Source organism: Lutra lutra, chromosome 14 (assembly GCF_902655055.1).
Source record: "Lutra lutra chromosome 14, mLutLut1.2, whole genome shotgun sequence".
NCBI lineage: Eukaryota > Metazoa > Chordata > Mammalia > Carnivora > Mustelidae > Lutra > Lutra lutra.
This window is the reverse complement of record NC_062291.1, coordinates 72251986-72274245: the sequence shown is the minus strand read 5'-3', so window position 1 is coordinate 72274245 and position 22260 is coordinate 72251986. Positions and strand designations below refer to the sequence as shown.

General features: G+C 45.6%; 2 protein-coding genes across 5 annotated transcripts in view; both read right to left on the bottom strand.

Moving 5' to 3' along the window:
- PLEKHS1 (pleckstrin homology domain containing S1) overlaps positions 1-12283 on the bottom strand; it is a 37146-nt gene extending 24863 nt beyond the window's left edge. For 2 of the 3 annotated variants that reach the window (XM_047702080.1, XM_047702081.1), the window contains exons 1-2: positions 7559-12283; positions 2-2817 (exon numbers count right to left, since the gene is read on the bottom strand). The gene's annotated coding sequence lies outside the window, so the exon portion shown is untranslated. The remainder of the gene's footprint in view (position 1; positions 2818-7558) is intronic. The other variant, XM_047702082.1, reaches the window with a different exon arrangement.
- A 2206-nt stretch (positions 12284-14489) lies between these two features.
- Positions 14490-22260, bottom strand: part of CASP7 (caspase 7) — a 28307-nt gene continuing 20536 nt past the window's right edge. For both annotated transcript variants that reach the window (XM_047702086.1, XM_047702085.1), the window contains exons 3-7: positions 17386-17522; positions 16900-17028; positions 15966-16141; positions 15450-15579; positions 14490-14853 (exon numbers count right to left, since the gene is read on the bottom strand). In XM_047702086.1, coding sequence (XP_047558042.1) covers positions 14630-14853; positions 15450-15579; positions 15966-16141; positions 16900-17028; positions 17386-17522 — 796 coding nt within the window. In that variant the 3' untranslated portion in view covers positions 14490-14629. The remainder of the gene's footprint in view (positions 14854-15449; positions 15580-15965; positions 16142-16899; positions 17029-17385; positions 17523-22260) is intronic.

The following is a 22260-nucleotide window of genomic DNA, read 5'->3' as shown; positions in this document are numbered from 1 at the left end:
CCTTATTGAAATTCTCTTTTTGCTTCCAGTGTACTCTTCTCATCTGGTTCTCTTCTGCTTTGTCTCTTTGTTGGCTCCTCTACCTGCATGCACGGTCTTCATTTCAGAATCCCCAGTTCCTTCCTTATACATTCCCCCCCCCCACAAGTACTTCTTGATGCTGGGAATGTTGAAAGTCTCTTGAGATTGGTGACCTTGAATTTAGCAAGATTCCTGTCTGACTGATGTGTGGCATTCAGTTGTTCAGGAACAGAATGGGGGGAGCTGAGGGGTGAGGTTCATTTCAGGTTAATGGTTTTATTTTATTTATTTATTTATTTATTTAGTGCCAGGGAGTTACCACAGATAGACAAAGGACCAAGGGAACGTACCATATTTGCAAAAGCCTTCCCCAAAGGATGAACCATGGAATCCGAGGCACATACAGAGGAGAGAGAATAGAAGGGGACTCTTAGCAGGGAAGTGCTGGTGAGATTAAAGAAAGATGGAGCAAATTGGTGGAAAAGTATGAGGTCTGCATAGAGACAGCATGACTGACGATCTTAAAAGTAGAGCAGTTGCAGGGAGTGGGTGGCTTTGCTATCGTGTAAAAGGAAGATCATTGGGGATGAGGAGGTCAAGGAACTGAGAGGGTAGGGTGTTTGGTCATCCACTTGGACATCCAGGTTATCCTTTTTGAAGGTCTCTAAAGGTTTTTGAAATATGAGAAAGAGATTAAAGGTAATCATCTACACACCCCCCCAACACATACACAACACTGTCTATTTTTATACTTGGATTCATTCGTAGAAGCAAAAGCAGATACAGATGTCTAAGGATGACCCTTGGATCCATAGAAGATCAAAGTTAGAATATTCTTTATTTCAAAAGAATACTTTGGTCCAGTTCCTGGGGAATACGGATGTCTATAGGTGATAGAGGATGGCCTGAAGATTGTGGCTTAGGGTGACAGATAAGAAGACCACCACTGGGGCCAGATGAGGGATGATGGGGTTTCTTTTTTCTTCCTCTCCTTTCACCTTATTGCCCTAAATCCTTATATGGCCCACTTGGCTGGCATTGGAGCAGTGGGATCAGGTTTGTTAGGGAAGGGGTGGCAATGTAGCTCACAATAGGAAGAGAGAGAAACAAGCAAAGTAGGATAAAGACTCCCAAAAGTTGGGACCCCACAGAGTAGCTTTTTTCCCAAAAGCCCATCTCTTGCATAGGGTTGGATGCAATTCCTGGCACCCTCTGTTTCTTAGATCCTCCTGTTGGTCAGCCATGAGGCTTCCCTGCTTCTCAGTTATTTGGACTTTGATTTCTATTGTAACAGAAATAACTGTCTTTCTTTTCTGGGCTTGGAGAAGAAAAAGCCTGTTCCATATGGATTTTGAATAAACTGAATTTGAGGAATCAGGCAAAACCCATAAAGTCAGCACTTAGCATTATTTCATTCTTCTGCTTTTGCTTTCTGACAGATGTGTGCATGTGTTATGTGTGTGTGTGTGTATGTGTGTGTGTGTATGTGTGTGTGTCCATGTGTGTGTGTGTGTGTCTATTTTCTAATGTTTATATCACTTTCATTTTGTGTTCATGTTGAAGGCAGTTAATAAGAAAGAATATTTTATTTCAGCATTTATTTGTCCCAATTGGATAGCAAGCACTATTGGGGAGAAAAGAAGAATTAAACACAGACATGGTTCTTAGTGGCCTTATAAGCTACTATGGGAGGTAAGCGGCAAAACAAAATCAAGCAGTGTGTTAGTCAGGGTGCTAGCAGGGGACAGCACTCTCCAAGGATTTATGGAAGAGAGCTATTGAAGGGACTGTCTATAGCGGTGTGGGCTGGATTAAGAGAGCCAACAAGGGGTGGAGAAGCATTCAGTGTCTAGCAACAGTGGGAAACTGTTACCACCTCCAGGCCTGCTGGGGTAAGAGGAGGGAGTGGTGTTTCCAGATTCTGATGAGAGTGGTAGCTGTGAGTGAGGTGCCATGACACAGAAGCAGTGGTTTTAGGAAGGTGAATGTGCCAACTGTCAAAACCATGGTCCTCATGGAGAAAGCAGGGTTGGGTAGAGGTGGGATAGGAAGGGGAGAAGCCAGCAAAGGACATTAGGAAGGAGCAGGGGAGTACGTGACAACACAGAAGCATGTGGTATCTGAAAGTGGAAGCCAGTGTTTTGGAAGGAGAGAGGGGTCATCCACGGCAAATGCTGTCAAGAGGGTGAGAAAGATGAGAACTGAGAACTGGTCGCTGAATTTGGCAAGATGAAGGCCATCATGACCTTGGCAAGAGCTATTTTAGTTGAGTGGTGTAGAGTAGAAAATCTGATGGGAATGGGTTAAAAAGAGAAATGGTCCATCTGCTGGGGTACAGAATGTAGCATAGAGGAGTAGAGAATAGGGGAGAGTTGTTTTGGAGAAGCAAGTGAAGATGATCCAAAAGGGAATCCAAAATGAAGATTATGAAGTGGTGAGTGCTGTCAGAGCAATGCAGAGCAGAAGTAATGGGAATCCAGAGGAAGGACGTGTTCTTCCAAAGATGGAAGAAGATGAAACCAAAAGGGAGATCTCATGGAGGAGGTGACATGACACCTCAGCTGGGTCCTGAAGACTCTTACCCTCCCACTCCCCAATTATCCCTGGCACACATGTGAATCTTGGATAGTAGACACTGTCTTGATCCCAGCCTTGGCCTCACCCACTGGTTCAGCAGAGGAATCTGTCTTGTGAGAGGGATGCTGGGTCAAAGGCTCCCTTTCTTCCTCTGGGAGGTGCAATATGTGGATGGAAGAGCATTTTGCTTCCTTGAGGGAAGTCAACCTGAAAATGAAGCTGACACAAGGAAAGAATAGAGCTGAAAGAATCACAGAGATGCAGGGCATTCCTCTTGATGACTGGGACATCTGGGATCAAACCATGCTTGAATTCCACCCTTCCTCTGGACTAATAGATTAGGAGAAACTGATACTCCCTTGACTATCTAAGTCAATTACATTAAATGGTCTTATGCAAATGGAAATGATTTTGGCTGAGAGATGTTATGATTTGAACATTAGGAATTAACCCAGGGATAGAGAGGGGAGAGGGAGTTTGGGAGGAAAGAAAGGATAAAAAAGGTATGGTAAAAAAGAAGGAGCGAGCACACTATTTTTGAGCATGGAGTCAGAATTTTCAGATTCATTGCTATGCTCTGTAACTTAGAGAAGGCACTTAACCTCTCCATGCCTCAGTTTCCCCATCTTGAAAGTGAGATTGATAATAGTAGTTACTTGATAAAGTTGTGATGAGGATTAAATGAGCAGATATTTATTTTTTTAAAGATTTATTTATTTGAGAGAGAGCGAGACAGAGAGTGCAAATATAAATGGGGGAGGGGCAGAGGGAAAGGGAGAGAAAATCAAACAGACTTCCTGCTAGAGCAGAGTCCCCACATGAGGCTCAATCTCATGACCTGAGCCGAAATCGAATTGGGTGCCAAACAGACGGAACCACCCAGATGCGCCTGAACTAGTTTTTGTTAGATGCTCTTTTATCTCTGTGCATGCCTAGTTGCCTTGCTCGGGTACTGGTCATAATATTTGGAACATCATATGTAGAAAGCAATTTGAAGGCGAAGGTGATATCCTCCTTGAGAGATTTTAAATTTATTTCTCTCAGGTCTCTGATGGTACTAGCTATCTAGTTTTTTCACCCATTCAGATGTGGCAAAATGAGCAGATATTTGTGAAGAGCTTACAAGAGTTCTCGGAAGGTGGTAAGTACTTTACAAGTATTTGTCAAATAAATCAACGGCATTGTGTCTGCAATCTGCAACTGTGCATGAGCCCCACATCTAAGGAGAGGCGCTGAGCTCCCTGATTTGGAAGACTCTCCAAAATACTCCACATAGTGACAGTGTGGGTGCCAGATGACTCTTCCTATGTTTCACACGAATAAAGAGAGTCCCTAAGGGCTTAGAAATCATCTAAGAGAGAACTGATAACAAACATCATGATGGAGCCGAACCCATCAAATCCAGAATCAAATCACCAAATTTATGTTGTGGTCTGCTTCAATTCACTAGGAGAACTTGGGGTTGTCCCCTTTCTCCTTCTAAGGGTAGGGGGTGACAAGATGACTGCCAGGTACCTAACATCCCTAAAAGTCTACGGTTTCATAACGCCACCTTAATTGATTCTGTAGTTTACCATTTACAAAGCCTTTGCAGTGCCTCCTTCTGTTCACACAAAAACCTCTGAGGGAGGGCAAGGCAGATATTCTTCTTCCTGTTTTACAACCATGAAGGGAAACTAGCTGATAAGAGGTTTGATACCAGGGGCGCCTGGGTGGCTCAGTCGGTTGAGCATCCGTTTTTTGATTTCGGCTCAGGTCATGATCTTGGGGTCCTGGGATTGAGCCCTGTGTCGAGCTTCGTGCTCAGTGGGGAGTCTGATTGAGGATTTCTCTTCCTTTCCCTCTGCCCCTCCCCGCCATGCTCACATGCTCTCTCTCCCTCTCTCTGTCTATCTCAAATAAATGAATAAATCTTAAAAAAAAAAAAAAAAGGTTTGATATTAGATAAGTTACCACTGAGGGTAACAGGAGCTGAATCTCCTGAAAAACTCTGGGAGCTGGTGTAGCATCTGCCAGTCATCTCATCTGGGGGTGAGGGAGTTGGGGTATTTTCATGCCAGCTCTTATCAGTCATCAGGGGAGATTAATTTCTGGCACTTCTGGCTTGTCGCACATGTAGCAAAGTGGGCTCAGGGACCAGAGGGACTCCTAAGGGGAAGAACGTGCCTGTCTGCCCTTCAGAGCTGGCCACTGCACTACAGTGTTGAGCATGAGGGGCTACTGACCACCACCGGCGTGTGCTGGTTTCCTTTGGTGGGATGCTCTAGTTCCCTTTATGTGCAAATAGGTCTGTGAAATGTGGTGTTTTGGTTAGGCACATTGCTCTTTTGACCTCAGTCATGTTTCTGAGGATAAGAAAGTCATGACAGGCTAAATAATGACCTGCCCCAAAGATGTCCACATCCTAATCCCTGGAACCTATGAATATATTACCTTATATTACCTTACATGCAGATGTGAGTAAGCTAGGGACCTTGAGATGGGAAGGTTATCCTGCCTCAGCCAGGTGGACCTGATGTGACCACAAGGGTCCTTATAAGAGGGAGGTATTTGGTCACAGGAGAGAGAAGATGCTATATTGCCGGGTTGAAGATAGAGAAAGGGCCCAAGGGGTAAGGAATGTGGGCAGACTCTAGGAGTTGGCAAAAGCCAGGATATAGATTTTCCCCTTAAGTCTTCAAAAGAAACACAGCTCTGCTAAGACCTTGATTTCCGATTTTTGACCTCTAGAACTCTAAGAGGATAAATTAGTGTTGTTTTAAGCCACGAACTTCATGTTCATTCGTTACAGCAGCAATTGGAAACAAATACAAGGAGAATGGATATCAGATGGGTTCATGGAAGGGTCTACTTCAGGTGTCCGGTAGATAACTCACACAACTTGTGCGAAATAGAAATGTTCATTTCACCAATTTCATCCCTCCCACAAAACATGTTCCTGGTTTCAGGGAATGGCACCATTTATCTACCTGTTTGTGCCATAAACATGGGAGCCATCCTCCATTTCTAGATTTTTCTTACAATCCCATTTCAAATCTACCAGCAAATCCTGCTGGCTCTACCTCTTAAATAAAGCCCAAACCTGACCACTATGTCATGGCCACTCCAGCCTGCCATCAGCCTACCAAGCAACCTACAGCAACAGCTTCCTACCCGGGCTCCCTGCTTCTATTCCTTCTCTCTTTAATCCAGTCTTCATAGTGTCTTTTATAGGAGTTCATCAGATCTTATTACTTCCCAGCTCATATCCCTCCAATGACTTCCAGTTGCTTTAGCATAAAATCCAAGGTGCTCACCATGTCTGAAAGCCCTACATGATCTGGCCCTGCCTGCCTTTCATCCTTATTACCCAGCACCCTGCTCTGTAGCACTTGCTTTCATGATGTTTCTTCAACAGGGCCAGGTGGTAGCTGCCTCAGGGCCTTTGCACTTGCTGCTTGCTCTGCTTAGAACCATCCTTTTCCACATATCCACATGGTGCACCCCCCTCCCCTGCCACTCTACTCAAGTTTCTGCTCAGATGTAGGCATTGGAAAGGGCTTTCCCAGGCTTCTACCTAACTTAACTTTCCCTTCTCCCATTTCTCCTTATCCTGCTTTATCTTTCTTTCTTTCTTTCTTTCTTTTTTTAAGTTTTATTAATTTGTCAGAGAGAGAAAGCACAAGCAGGGGGAGCGGCAGATAGAGGGAGAAGCATGCTCCCTGCTGAGCAAGGAGCCCAATGTGGGACTCAATCTGAGGACCCTGGGATCATGACCTGTGCAAATGCTTAACTGACTGAGCTTCCCGGGAGTCCCCTAATCTATCTTTCTTTATAACATTTCTCACTGTATGGAAGTATATGAACTATCTGTATTTTCTACTAAAATATAAATTCCATGAGGACTGGGACTTTTCTGCTACCTGTTCTATCCCCAATGCCAGGAACAGTGCTTAGCACATAGTTCAATGGATATTTGTTGATTAAAAATGTATGTATATATAAAAGGTTATTTCCTGGTAGGTGACTGTCATGGTTAGTTAGTCAAAGACAAGTGCTGACTTCTCCTGTAGGTGTGACTTACTCAGCACAAGATTTCCTACATTTTTACATAACCACCCACACCTTCTAAATCTTTATGCCTGAGAGGGAAATTGGTCCTCAGCTACCACAAGTCCTTTAAGAAGTTAGAGGAAAAATTATGAGCCATCTGTGATTTCATGGAAAGTACAAATCCTCCGACACAGCCCCTTTCAATCACAAATGGATCATTTTGCCCTCTTGAATGAGAGGGACCGCTGTTCCCAATGGATGTGGCTGTTAGGTGCTGGTGGGTTAATTACAGAAAATTCTCACTTGCTTTTCTTATCTCACCCACTGCTTTTTGCTCACATCCAAATCTCCTGGTTTTAAAAGTAGCCATTCTCATTTGTTCTTGGTACTTATTTTAAAGTGTTTATAATGGTTGTTTTTCTTTTTTAAGCAGATGGAATGTACCTATCTTTACAAATTCCCTCCTCTCTTTGTTTTTCTTTGATCCCTCTTCCCTTCTTGGGGAAGGTCACACTACAGGGTGTCACCGTCCCTTAGCACCCTCCCTAGGAACCAAGTTTTCTAACCCGTTGAACTTCCCTTTCACAGGTTATTCTACCACTACTTTGCAAGGTTGGCTGCAAATTGGAATCACATGGAGGGGGGTTAACAACACGGATTCCTGGTCCCACTCTCAGTGTCCTGGCTTAGTAGGTCTAGGTGCTGCTTGGGGACTGGAGAAGCGCTCCATGTGATTCTCAGGTGCAACCACAGCTAAGAATCAGCATATCTAGTCCCTCTCATTGAGGTCTTAGAACCTCCCCTTCTGAATAACCTCCCCAACTCCTTGGAATTTTCCATACGTCTCCTTAAATTTACAAAGACCTGGCTTTTGCTTGATGAGTCAGAGTTTTCATAATGACACCCACCAAAGGAAATGTATCCTTACTCGATTTGATAGTTCTGCGGAGTTTGCACAGCCATTCCACACACATGACTTCTCTGACTCCTCCCCACTTCCCCGTGAGATGGGAATTGGGGGTTGGGGTGCGGTGACGGCAGCCGGAGCAGCTCTCTGCAGTTTGGGCCAGAGTGGCCGCTGTGAGCAAATAAACAAACAAACAAGCAAAGCAACAGACAAAATCAAAGCAAGAATGACAAACAACACAGAGCAAAACAAATGGAAACGAGATCCCTCAAAAACAGGATGCCAGGTTAAATCGAAATTCCAGGGAAACAATAATTTTTTAATGTAAGTCTGTTCCATGCAATATTTGGGACATACACTAAAACCAATTGCTCTGAGAGTCTAACGTAACTGGGCACCCTGTATCTTATTGGGCATCTGTGCACTGTGTGCCCATTCCTCTCCTGAAGCTCGGGCTGGTGGCTCTGCCATTCTCTTGTCTTCCTGTGATCTCCTAGCAACTCGTCAGCTTGAGCTCCTGCCCACGTTCCTCCTCCCTTCTGTATGGGTAGCCATTCTCCTCGGAAAGAGCCTCCTCTGGATATTAGAATCTACTTGTACTTCCTTTCCCATCCCCCCCTTTCCTTTCTCCTGTGGCCTAATTATTTATAGGTTCAAGCTGGTTTAAAAAATATAATCAGGGGCGCCTGGGTGGCTCAGTGGGTTAAGCCTCTGCCTTCGGCTCAGGTCATGGTCCCAGGATCCTGGGATCGAGCCCCGCATCCAGCTCCCTGCTCAGCGAGGAGCCTGCTTCCTCCTCTCTCTCTGCTTGCCTCTCTGCCTACTTGTGATCTCTCTCTGCCAAATAAATAAATAAAATCTTTAAAAAACCAAAAAACAGAATCAAACATTTATCCGGTCCTGTGTGCCGGGCATTGCGCTAAATGCTGTGCCTTCATTATTTCATTTACTCCTTACATGGCTCCTGGAGGTTGATGCTGTTTCCTAGGTACCTACACAGGACTCTTTCCCTTTTAAGATGGAAAAACAAGGTTTATGGAGGTTGAGAGGTTATGCCACTTGGAAGTTGTCAAAGCTAGAGTTGAATGGGGCTGTCTGACTCCAGAGCCCTGGTTCTTGACTGGCGTTCTAGGAAATCAAGGTGGGTCTCAGAGCCTTGTGGAGTTGCTAGTCAAATCTTCTACCTTGTTCTCAAACTCATGGCATTTGGAACCACCCCTGGATGGACCTCTTCCGTGCCATGTGGGTGGCCTGAGAGATTAAGTGTTGACAGTAGAGCAATCCATAAGATGAATATATATTTTTGGAAACTTATTTTTAACTATGAGAAAAAGAAGGCTTTTGAAGAAAGACCTTGGCGGCCATTGCCAGCCAAGCAAACACTAAATCAACCCAGGGACAATGTTCTTTAAACACGTTTGCTGAGACTAAGGGGCAGATAGTTTACATGGATTCTGGGGAGGTGGCCACAAATATACTGTGTCAGAGAGGCTTTTTTTGAGAGTTCCATATCTTTTTGGGTATAAGCTGTCCCTGTCCTTTAGCAGTCTGTAAATATTTGTGCAATCAATGTACGCTGGCAAATGTCTCAAGAGGAAAGCAGGCTTCATCAGGCTAAGCAAAATTGTAATTAGCAACACAAAAGAAAAAGAATTTGTCTCTTTCATCTCAGTGCTTAAAAACTGTCAGCATTTAATACAGCTGGAAGCTTCAGAAAGGATAATTTGCAAAAGCTGATTTTCCTAAGCTTTTAAGAGTTAGCCCTTTACCCTAGGATAAAAAACATTCCCTTGAAAATTATTTTTTCCCTTCCCTACTTAACATTAATCCTGTTAATACTAATTATGAAAGGTGATGTAGACGGAATTAAACATGTTAGTTATGCTGTCAAAGGGAGTGTTTTGCATTGTGATATCCACAAAGAACCAGAGGAAGGAAAAACATGAGTGGCCCAGCTTGTTTAGAAATGATTGCCTAAGTGATTAGAGAGGAAGAGGAAAGAAGTGGGCCTGCTGACACCAGCTGGGGAAGCAGGGCACCTGGACCTATTCACTGCAAGCTGTGTGCTTTCTGTTCCTTCCTTGCAACTGGTGGGCTGCCTCACAAGTTGCCATGGCCTTGAAGGTCATGGAGAGCCTCTGAAGTTCCTGGGCAAGTGTTCTCGAGACCTGAGCACATCAGCACCTTTGATCCTTTGCCATTCAATCTTGGGGTAAGATGGCTAGCCAGGTGTTAGTTTGTGTCCCCCTAAAATTCTTGTGTTGGAATCCTAGTTCCTAAATATGATGATATGTGAAGGTGGGGCCTTTGGGAGGTGATTAGATCATGAGGGTGGAGTCCTCATGAATGGACTCATGCCCTCATAAAAGAGACCTCCCGACCCCCCCAAAGCTCCTTCCCCTCTCTGCTGTATTCAAGTGAGAATACAGCAAAAAGGTGAAACCTATGATCCAGGAAGCTGACCCTCACCAGACATGGAATCTGCCAGTGCCTTGATGTTGGACTTCCCAACATCCAGGACTGTGAGAAATATTTGTTTGTTGTTTAAGCTGCCGACTTCATGGTGCTGTTACAGCAGCCTGAGCTGATAAGACTGTGAATAACCAAGTGTGCGAATAGTCAGTGCATTGCTGGCCCTTTGCTGGTCTTTTTCCAGCTGCTTAATTTAGGCCTTGCTGCCACTCGAGCTGATCTGCAAAGCAGCCTTTTGATAGCAGTATAACACACCTGCATCAGAATATCCAGGCAGGTTGTTAAATGAGCAGATTCCTGGTCTCCATCCCAGGAATACTGGGTGCAGGGTTCTGCTTCATGCACAGATCCCCAGGGATCCTCAGGTAGGTACACAGAGCTTGCGAATCTCTTAAGTAAAAATGTCAGCTTCTACCCACCGACCTTAATTTCCCCTTCTGTACTGCCTCCTCTCAGCCTTTCTTGGGTGGCTAACCTGAAAGGGGATTAGATATTTCCCCCGGGAGCCCCTCCCTCAATCCCCAAGTGGAGGGACACCCCCTCATCTGCATTCTGGAGCAATGTACGCACAGTTCCTCTACAACTTGCCATGCATGTTTATAGTGCCTTGAAAATCAAAACTCATGGAAAAGCCAACTCATCATATCTGGCTTGTGTGTTTTTGACTGTGGGCCAAGTAATTTTTAATGGCTGTTCATGCATTAGCCTGCAAGCTACTGGGGTTTCCAAGTCCACTTCAGTACTGTGGCAGTAGCCGGGTCCTTCCAAGATCGGTGTGTTTGTGTTAATTACGAAGGAAAAAGAATTACTTGCCATCTGATCTCAAACAAAGCTCTGAGGTTTATCCAAGGGTGATCTATGTCCTGAGGGCACAGTGGCAGGGAGAAGTAAAATTCTCTTGGCATCCCCCGGGGCTCTGAGGATGGGTGGGAAGAGACAAGCTCTGAGGCTTCAATGCCCAGTAGCTCCTGAATCAAGGAAAACATGCAAGCATTGGCTCCCATAATCCCTTTCTACCTATGCAGACAATTGAAAGGCTGCAATTCACATCTGAAGACACTTTGAGGGACACCTGAGTGGCTCAGTCGGTTAAGTGGCTGCCTTTGCTCAGGTCATGATCCCAAGGTCCTGGGATCAAGTCCCGCATCGGGGTCCTTGCTCAGCTGGGAGCCCGCTTCTCCCTCTGCCTGCCACTCTCCCTGCTTCTGCTCACTCTCAGGCAAGTAAATAAATAAAATCTTAAAAAAAAAAAAAGACACTTTGAAAACAGAGAAGCAATCCTATTATGTGGCTCAGAAGGCTCATTTAAAATGCGGACGGGCATAAAACATCTACCATGTAAATCAAGGGCAACATGTCATTTCATGAGAAGATATTAGGGTTAAGAGATGCTTAAACAGGTGTCTTCTGTGGAAGCTTCAAAATATACCTGTTCTTTCCCTAATTCCTTGTAGGACTATTCTGTATTTGTGGTTCCACGTTCAGAAGTGCAAAGGGCAAGCAACAATGTATAAACAAGGGAGCCTTGCCCTCCAAACTGAGCTTCTCAGACCCTAAGATGCACCTGGATCCCCCTGGGGACCTGGTTACAGGGCAGATTCGTGTTGAGCAGGTGTGGGGCGGAACCCAAGACCTTGCCTTTCTGACAAGCTCCCCGGGGATGCTGACATCACTGTGCACACACTCACACACTCGATGCTGCAAGACTGAGTGACCCATCTACAAGGCAAACAGTGTCAACTAACCTTCTGATCTATGTGTCTTTGAAGAACTCTTAAGGATCCCATTCCTTTGGAAATTAGAGATACCTGGGCTGAGGCTCCTTGTCTCCTGGCTAATGACGCAGATGAACTCTTGCTTGAACCTGGTGATCATTACAGCTTCTCCCTTGGCCAGATATTTGCTGGAAAGGGGCATGAAAGATGAAAGGCTAGAAGGAGGGAGACATCTGCTCCTCCAGAGTCCAAAGGCAGTCTTTGGTTCCCAGAGCAGCTGGTGCCAAGATTTTCAGGCGATGGGCTGCAAGACTGGACAGAATAAAGGATTTGTCACGTAGGGCCTGTGCCCTTCCAGAGGACATCATCTTCCTTCTCCCAGAGGGGCCTTCCTTTCCTGGAGGTTTTAAACCATGTGAATACACTGAACTCCAGCACTTTGAGACCTATTTTGGGCAATTCATAAACACAATAGGCTTAGCTGGTTTATGGAAATTTGCTCAGAGAAAAGGCCCAGGGCAGAGCTTAAAGCTGACTGTGAATGTATTAAAAGTTAACACTTAAAATTGGCTAATGGCACCTTGAGAAAAAAACAAAGATAAGCCCAGATTTGAGCCCATGATGCCAGTGAGGATAGCATAGGCCACTGGCTTCCTTGGGAGCCAAGATGGGGCTCTGCCTGTTACCCCTGCAAGGGGCAGGTTGGGTTGTAAATAATGGGAACTAGGAATGTGTATTCACCAGGATTGAGTTCTTATCAGAATTCTGGTTTATAGGAAGATAAGAAAGTTTAAGAACGGAGATGTTGACTGACTATATACCCAACTTGAAATAGGATCTCTGATCTTGATTAACAAGGGTGTCTGCCCAACGAAGTGTTGGAGGGGGAAGGCTCTTTCTTAACAGCCCTTTCTATCTCTGGTCTAAAGGACACGAAGGAATATTCATTATTTGTGAGCTTAGTACCTATGATCGCTCAGAGAATTTTTAAAGGAACCCCAAACCCTGACACTGGGGATCTTTAATGAAGCCTACGAGGGGAAGAACTAGAATGTTGTAATTTCTACTTTCATTTACAATGCTCTTAAGCCCATTTATTTCTACGAGAGGTTCCTTTAGTAGGATATTCTGTTTTCCAAAGAACGGCTGGTGAATTCTGAGAACGGTGGGGAGGATGCTTGTTGATTCTTGATTCATGATCTGCACTTAAATTTTGTACATTTGGTGTATTTTAGATGGCAGGAAACCAGGGACAGATTGAATAAACTGGCCCTAAATTAGCTTTCTTATTGAAACAAGATAACTTCTACTTGCTCTGATTTTATTGCCAAATTAATAAATGGTAGCCCATGGCAAATAGCTTTCTAATTAACCCTTTATGTGAAGAGTTTAAGCTTCCAAAGGGACTGACTTATTGCTGTATTCGTGTTCCAGCTTCAAAAGAGACAGGAATTATATTTTGTGTGGAGGTGAAGTCAGTGGGGTTGATTCTTACCATGGTTTTCCATTTTTCCACTGCTATAAAAAACTTTAGAAGGAAAGCAAACTGAGCAGGTTAGGAATTAAGCAACCAGATTGTAATCAATAAATATGAATATCTGTGTGTTAACCAGTTATTGGGCCAGAATAGAATTGTCAAAAATTCAAAAGGTAACCTTGAAAACAAAGTGCAAAAATCTTTGCCATAAACGTTTCCCCCATAGAGAATTAGAGGCAACAAAAAATTTTACTCAGAAAAAGGATCGGAATAATCTAAAAAGTTCCAGGTAGATTTCAAAGCTAAAAAAGATTATTTTGCACATAGTGGGCAATACGAAGATTATCTGACAATTCCATGAATAAACTGAAGGGAGGAATTGTTGCACATCCGGGAACAGGATTACTTATATTCATATTATGGGCCGTTCTGATATGCATTCCTTGTTCCTGCCCTGCCTCACTAGGCTTTGCTGTGCTCTGTATTTGCAGGAAATCACATTTCCCAGGGTCCTTGCAGCTGGCTTCCAGGTAAGGCACAGAAGGAAGACTCAACGGTGGGAGAGATGAAGGCAGGGTATCTCTCCATATCTGACCCAGCTGGTCTTGCCTCATCTCAGGCCAGAGCTTTGTCTCTGCCATGGCTCCAATTCCCAATTCTTGGAGGTCTCAGCTCTCACCAGGCAGCCCCCATGACCCTTCCGGCTCCTGTGGGCTACTCCAGTTTCTGGATCGAGGGGACCACACCTTTTCATAGTTCTAGGTGATCATAGATTCCTTTCATTTGGCTTCTCTTTTACTATTTTTGTAGGTCAATTTCCTCTGTTAAATTCCTTCTTTGAAATACCTAAAACAGTTTCTGTTTTCTATCTGATACATATTAGAATCACGAACATTCCACCCGGCGCCTCCCACCACCCCCACTTTATCTGGGAAGTTTTGCATGAGAATCTGTCCTAAGCCAATGAAAAATCACTCAAATCACACTCAATACCCACTTTCTGCAACACAGGGGAATACAGCCTGCTTTTTTTCAAGCACTGGAATGCTCTGGGCCAGGTGGACCCTGTCTGCCATGTCAACACAATCATGGTGGACACAGCCAAGAGTCTGTGGAGGTTGTTTCTGTTGTATGTACTAAGTGGGACAACAAGGAGAAAGACATGAACAGAAAATTAGTCTTAAGAAGAAATGACAAAGCCATTGAATGGATAACATTGTAAAAAATAAAAAAAATCTCCAAAAGACTTAAGAATGTAAGACAGCACCAGAAAGTTTCCTTCCTGTTGAATCAATAAATGTTCCTGAATTAAAATCCTTTAGAATTTCCAGGTATTTCAAGACCGTTAAAAAAAAAAAAAAAAAAAGACTCATGAACAAATGATCCATAGCTTTTCCGCTTGAGTGCATCCCTGAAATGGTTACTTTTTCAGAAGTAGAGTTCCTTGGTGAGCATGGAGACCACACATGAGATCTGCTTCTTCTCATGGAAGTGGGGGTCATCAGACTGGGACTCGAAGTGCCTGGCCACCCTGTTGTTCACCCTGGTGAGGATATGCAAGATCTCCAGGCTCTTGCCATGCTCGTTCAGGGTGGAGCATAGGGCCTGTACAAACCAAGACCCACTTCCTGGGTTCCTCCATGAGTAATAGCCTTCAACAAAACAGAAAGGAGACGATCAAATCAGCTGAGCTGGCTGCTGCCCCACGTGCCACCTAGAAGGAGCTCTTGGTGCATGAAAATGCCCAGCCTAAGTGTTCTTGCACAGATAAATATGAAACACCTAAGTGTGCAGGAGACAAATGGGCACATGGAGCGGAAATGCTTGAGAAGCACTCTGGAACTCCTCACTGCCCTTTGCGTGGGGGGTGGGGGGGTGGGGAGCTACTTTCTAATTCAAGCCTCAAGAGAGGAATTTGCAGGAGAGAAGAGTCACAAAGATGCTAGGTTGCTGGCTTTGAAGGTGGAGATGGGGGACAACGAGTCAGGGAATTCTAACATGCTGGAAAAGGCACAGATGTGGATATCCCCCCTAGAGCCTCCAGAATATTCCTTCTGGGATTCTCGTCACCCTGCCAACCCATTTGCAATTCTGGCCTCCAGAACTGTAAGATAATAGGCTTGTAAGGTCTGAAGCCACTGCGTTTCGGGTAATTTATCACTGCAGCAACAGGAAACCCATACAGCCCCCACCCTGCGTTCTGATGGTGGAGTGCCCCTGTCTGGTTCACAGGCAATGGACCTGATACCTGGAACTGTAGAATAGGCGAAGAGGAAGTCGGCTTCAACGGGGATCTTATATCGAGGATTGGCATCTGTGTCATTGATCGGCCCTGAGTCGGCCTGGACCCCATCATCGAGCTCTGTCCCCCGGCAAGCCTAAGTACCAAAGCAGAGATCACTTCCTGGAGTCAGGAATAGGGACATGCGAGCTCTTCATGGCTGCGTCCTGGTGCCTAGGGATCCACTCGGTGTGCCCTAGTGGCTGAATAAGCATTCGATATAGAAATACATAATGAACAAAGCTTGTGTCAAATTAGCAAGCAAAGCAAATGAAAATATCGCAGTGTCTTAAAGAAACCCTCACAAGCACTGATCTGATGCAAACAGAGGTGCCAAGCACAGCAGGGTAGAGAAACGAATCCCGGATTTGCAAATCCCAACTGAAACAGCGCGTATATCTGTAAAAGTGCTAGAACCCGTCACTCTGTCATCCCTGTCATCTTTTTCCTCTTTTAACGGCACGGGCTTTGAAAAGGGATTACCTGAATGAAGAAGAGTTTGGGTTTCTCTAGAAGGCTTCTGCATCTGTCCCCCCTAAAATGGGCCGTCAAGTCCTTTATTGCTGTCACACCATCTGTCCCATAAATTAAATTCTCTTCTCCGTGGCTTAGCAAGATACAGGCGAAGCAAGCGGAATTTCTGTGGTCCTCTTCAGAGGCTGCGAGCAAGCAGTTTGAGGATGGAAAGATTAAGATGTAAGGCCTTAGTGGGTTCTCCAAAGGGTTCTCCCTCCCAGCTTGGCAGGGGCTGCCGACTGTCAGACAGGTGTGCAGGGGAAGGAGCCCCTCTCTGGAGAGAAGGAAGCCCAGGGGAGAGAAGTTAGAGACAGGGAGAAAATCTAGAATTCTCACACGGTGTGAAACCTAGAGGGGGTTGCCTCATGAGGAGGTGTGCTGCCCTGTATGGGAGGGGTTCAGGCGGCTGCTGGGAGGCAGCATGGGGGCAGTGGGGTGCTAAATGGGCACAGCCCTGGTCTCTGTTAGGTCTGCGACACTAGGCAAGTTACGTTGCCATTTTGTGCCTTAGTCCCGTCTCTGCAAAGTCTGTTTAAAACATAAACAACTGAAATATAGGGAGATGATTAATCTCTCTCTGCCACCAGGGAAAAGCTGACACTTCCACTCCATTCTGGACAGAAAGATACTGACTTGTTCCTTCCCTACGAATCAGCTTTTGGAAATTGAGACTGTTCCGTAGATACCAAACCTATCCTCTGCTGTCCTACTTGCTGATTTCAGCAGTTTCCTGAAAAGGTCTCAGCCTGGGCCAGAGTAGCCCAGAGGAAGGAAAGGCTCCCAGGGCTGAGACTGCTGTGTGCCAACTGCCCTCCAGAGACCCCTGGCAGGCTGCCCCTTTCCCCGACAGGGAGGAGGTGGGCGGGGCGGGTAGGGGAGCGGGGAGGAGGCAGGCGCGCACCTTGCTTCAGCAGGTCGTGCATCTTGGCACAGGAGCAGTCATTATGGACGACCACATCAAAACCCAGGTTTCTGAAGCACTTGAACAGAGCCTCGGCATCTTTGTCCGTTCCATTGCGGACGCCCATGCCTGTGGGAATGAAGGCCACGGTGAGCGATCCCTGGCTGAGAGCGGCCTGCCATCTGCCTCCTGTCTGGGCGCTCAGCACAAGCCTCGCGGGCCCTGGTGTCAATGCTCGCAAGGTCATAGTTTAAATGAGCAACTGCGATAAGAAGCGAACTCCAAGGAGAAGGTCACTCAGCCTGCCCACGGAAGGTGAGCCTTTCATGGCAACTCTGCCTCAGTCAAAACCAACAGCACACTTGGATTCTTAGCCCTTCGGTCCAAGTCCCGCATCAGCTAATGCACGTGGTGGGACCTCAGACTCGAAGCTCCCGATGTCCCTCATGCCTTCTTCCTGGACACCTAAGTAGCATCGACACTGACCTGTCTTTTTGTCGAAGTTCTTGTTGTTTATGATGATGCACTTGCCCACCTTCTCGAAATTCATGTTATACTGGTATGTAGGCACTCGCTCCTGGGCTGTCTTGATTGATTTCCCTGGGTCATTTTTCTTCTTCTTACTGGGGAAACAGAAAGCCAGTCAGGGGCTGTGGGAGATGTGGGGACAGGAATGGCCTCCTGACTCTACAGTGAGCATGGAAGGGGCGCCCAGGAAAGCCGGAACCCCTGTAAGAACAGGCGCGAGGGGGGCAGACGGCTCCCTTTAAAAAATCGTCGTATTTAAAACAAACAGGCTCTCCTGCTCTGTTTCGTCAGCTGTCGGAGAGAGGAAGGCTAAAACGGCACCGTGAGGAGCTGCGCTGACACGCCCACTGGCACGGCGACAGGGCACCGGTGACCCAGAGAACGGCACCTGTCACCCTCCCGCGTAGCCGCTGGGAACCGACATTGTACTTCCACTGTGGAAAACTGGCAGAATCTACCCAAACTGAGTTTAAACACATCCTAGGACAGAGCAACTCCACTCCTGGGAATACATCCTTGAGTGGAACAAACGCGTTTGCAGAAAGGACCCAACTATGCATGCGCACAGTGGTGCGGTCCAGCAAGGACCCCGAGCCGCAGGTACCCCAAACGTCCATCCCCAGGGAACAAGCCGCTGAACACGCACGTGAGGAGAGACTGCGTTATGAGAATGAGCAACCATGGCAACGCGGACCCAGTCTCACAACGATACTATTGAATGAAAGAACCCACACTCAGAACACTATTACCTGAGGTTAGACACGGTTACGTTAAAAAAGGGGGGAAAAGGAGCAGCAACTTAAAAAAGAAAGTAATCCCCTTCCAATCTCCTGACAACCACTGTCCAGTTTACCAAAAGTCTGGCACAGAGGCTGGAACATGCAGCATCATTGAGAGGACACAGAAAACAATGTCAAGTGTGAGTGGAAAGCCGCCGTGCTGGTCGTCCATGGGAATGGAAACGCCGCGAGAGAAAAGATTTTTTTTTAATCTGTTCTGAAAAATCCCTGAATCCCCAATATCTAGAACAGTGCCTAGCATATAAGTTGTTCCATATTTTTTTTTAATACACTACGGACCAATATCCCTTATGAGTACAGATGAATTTATTTATTCATTTTTTTAAGAGAGAGAGAGAGAGAGAGACAGCACGCAAATGGGTAGGGGCATCTTTTTTAAATATTTCATTTATTTATTTGACAGAAAGAGCCAAAGAGCACACATTGGGGGAATGGTAGAGGGAGGCAAGCTCCCTGTGGAGCAGGGAACCTGATGTGGGACTTGATCACAGGACACTGGGATCATGACCTGAGCTGAAGGCAGATGCTTAACCAACTGAGCCACCCAGGTGCCCCAAGAAGGAGAGTATCTTAAGCAGACTCCATGCTCAGCGTGAAGCCTGAGGCAGGGCTCAATCTCATGGCCTTGAGATCATGACCTGAGCTGAAATCAAGAGCTGGATGCCCAACTGACTGAGCCACCCGGGCACCTAAATGCAAAAATTCTTGAGCAAATGTTAGCAAGCCGAATCTGGCGATCTATGAGTAGGATTATTCATCATCACCAACTGTGACCAATTTCAGGAATTTAAGGTAGTTTAACATCCAAAAATCAATTAATGTAATCCATCACTTTAATAGACAAAGATAAAGGACAAAAACCAAATAATCAGCTCCACTGATGCAAAAAAAAAAAAAGCAATTGACAAAATTCAATACTCTGTAATGATAAAAATGCTAAATAAACTAGGATTACATTGGGTCTAACTCAACCTGAAAAGGGCATCTATGAAAAACTCACAGATAATATCATCCTTAATGAGGAGACACTGAATGCTTTCCCTGTAAGGTCGAAAACAAGTCAAACATGCCCACTCTGGCTGCTTCTGTTAAATACTGTATGAGGGGTTCTTGTCTGGGCAGTTAGGTTAAAAAGATGTGTTCTAGGAATGAATGCATCCAGTCTTGTGCCCTCATTTTACACACTTGGAAACAGGTGCACAGGACGGTAGGGGTTGTTCAAGGTCAGCCAGGCAGGGATGAGCAAAGTGAGACCATGAGACCACCACGTGGGCCTCAGGTGATGTCAGCCTCTTGAGTCGCCCCACACTCCAGAGCATTTGTAAGAAGACTCGTCCGCCACTGTTCCCAGATTCTCTTCAAATGCTGGAAGGAGTAGAGTGAAAATAAAAACTCAGCTTGTTACCTGACAAAGGTGGGCCTTTCACCCTGAGTTTCGCTGAACCTCGCCTGTTGTAGTTTCTTAGAACCTCTGGAAGGACGTGGCCTTTGCCGCCGCCCCTCCTACCTGGGTCCAGGTCACAGTGTGGCTCTGTGGGTCCAATCTCCAGAGTGCTTACTGCTGTCTTTCAACGGCAACCCCGCTCTATCCTCCACTTCTCTAAGGCCAACTGTCTTCTGTGACACCACTTGATGTCTAAAAGAGAAACAACCTCCACCTTCTCCAGATTTTTCCTCCCTACCCTTTCTGTCATGCTTCTTTCCCCAGGGAGGCCGCACAAATGAGCGCTGGGCTGAGACACAGGCATCTGCCCACGGGATCCTTCACAGAGCCTTGACCTCCTCTCCTGGAAAACAGAGCCTTCTGTGACCCTCGTGGAATGACGTGGTCGATTTCATGGGCAGGAAATACTCTCGTGTTCTCTCCCTCTCCTGAGCCTCCATAAAAGCTCAGTGGAGATGCATATCAGCAAATCGAGCTTCTGCAGTGTTCAAGGACACACCATGCGCGGGGGAGCAGGATTTACTTCTGAATTCCCTGACGACCCATCCCGACAGTGTTCTCTGTGCATGTGGAAAATTATCTGTATGTGGTCTTTCACTTGCACATAAAATCTTCAGTTTATGCCTCTGAAGGAGGTGGAAGCGGCTCCATTGTACCCATTCTATAGGTTATAATAACCACTAACAGTGGTCAGGGCTTACGAGGGACCAGGACCTTGTTGAAATTCTGCCTGCATTTTCTCATTGCCTCTTGACAGGTCTTTAGCTAACTGAAGGCCACTCAAAGACCCTAATAAGACTAGGGCCAAGTCTAACAGGCTGGAGGTCTTTAAGAGATAAAAGTCTACTTCTACCTTCTGCAATATGAATTATTCTAAAACAAACTGTACAACAACATCCAAGTAAGAAACTCACTGTGATTATCTTAAAGCTGCTGCCATCAGCCCATCCACAATGATAAGCAAAACAAAACTGGTGAGCCTCTTTTATAAGAAAAACTGGCTTGGCTATGAGTTACATGAAACAAAAAAGGACTCCGCTTCTATTAGAATAGATTTGGGAGGTAAACTTTTTTTTAAAAAGGAATACAAAAGGGGAATAAAGATATACACTCTTTAAAGAAAATACTTTCTATGGCTACAAAAAGTACCTTAAAATTGAATATGAAATGTGATTCTTATCCCTGGTAAACATTTCAAAAGGGAGGGAATTCCCTTACCTAGCCTGCCCCTTTCTTGAACTCTCATTTTTCACAACGAAATAAAGTATTTGCTTCCTCTTTCTGGATTTGAGTCAGTCAATATTTATTTTTCCTTCTAACCCAAAGAGCTTTTTGCTAAGCCCAGATCTTCCCAGACCACAGATGTGTCTTAGGGAGCAGTCCATTCCATCCCCCTGACCTCTTCTTCCTAAGAGGCACCAGCCTGGGGAAAACACCATCTGTAGCTTAACTTTGGGGATGCAACACCTGTGATCAGTTTAAAGCACGTAACTGGAGAGACAAACAAAAGGAAGAAATGATGATCAAGATGCAGAAAGCACCAGGAAAAAAAAAAAAAAGTGGACCAGAGTCCACGACATAAAAGATACATTCTGCTAGGATCAGAGTCCAAGTCTGCCGCCTACTACTAGTCGCAAGGCTTCTGAGCACCCTCTCCTGGGGATTAGGGCCCTTTCTGTTCCACTTTCCCTTCAAGACCCCACAAGAGCCGTGGCTTCACTTCCATTCTGCTAATTCTGGCTGCAAGGCTGCTGCAGAGAAAGAAGTATTGCCTCCCATTTAGAATGAGAAATGAATTCCAAGAGGCGACTGTTTTAGGACAGCTGCTGGTGGCTGCTTCTGCATGCACCTGGGGCAGTGGTCTGGCTTGAGTATTTGTCTTGTGCGTGACACCTCACGCTACCTGGAAACACAGGGGACTGGCGAGTCTTCTCCCTTTCCCCACTGCCGCTCTTACTTCCAATCGTCAACCTTAAGAGCATGCCTCAGTTAAAAGACCTGGCGGGCGGACAGGACTTTGTCCAGCTGGCCACTCCCATCAGGACCTGAAGGACAGGTGTAAAGATCTAGTTCAGCCTCTGCTTCCTGGTTGAACCACGCGGGGGAGGGTCTTTTGTCCGGATAACACAACCCTGCAAGAAAGCATAAGGAAGTTCCCTGTGTCCTGATGTGGGATTTCCCAGAACGCAGATGAAGCATGAAAGAAAACAAAGGGGCAGGACAATGAGAATAGTATACTACCATTTGGGGAAAAAAAATGAGGGGAAAATACCGTATCTTTATGTTCGCTTATATTTGCATAAAGACTCTTGAAGGGTCACATAATGGATAAACCCATTAATTCCAGGGCTGGACGGCTGGTCTTTGAAACCTGGTTCTACCACATAGCTGAGTGATCACGGGCAAGTTACTTAACCTCTCTAGGCTTTGCTTTCTCCTTTGTAAAAAGAATAAAATTATATCCTCTGCTTCACAGCCTGTGAACAAGTTGATATTCACAAAGCATTTAGGACAGTGTGTGGTCTGCAGTCAACAGTGCACCAATGTTATTGTTATTAGTAATGGTATTTGTTGTATAGAATAACGAGT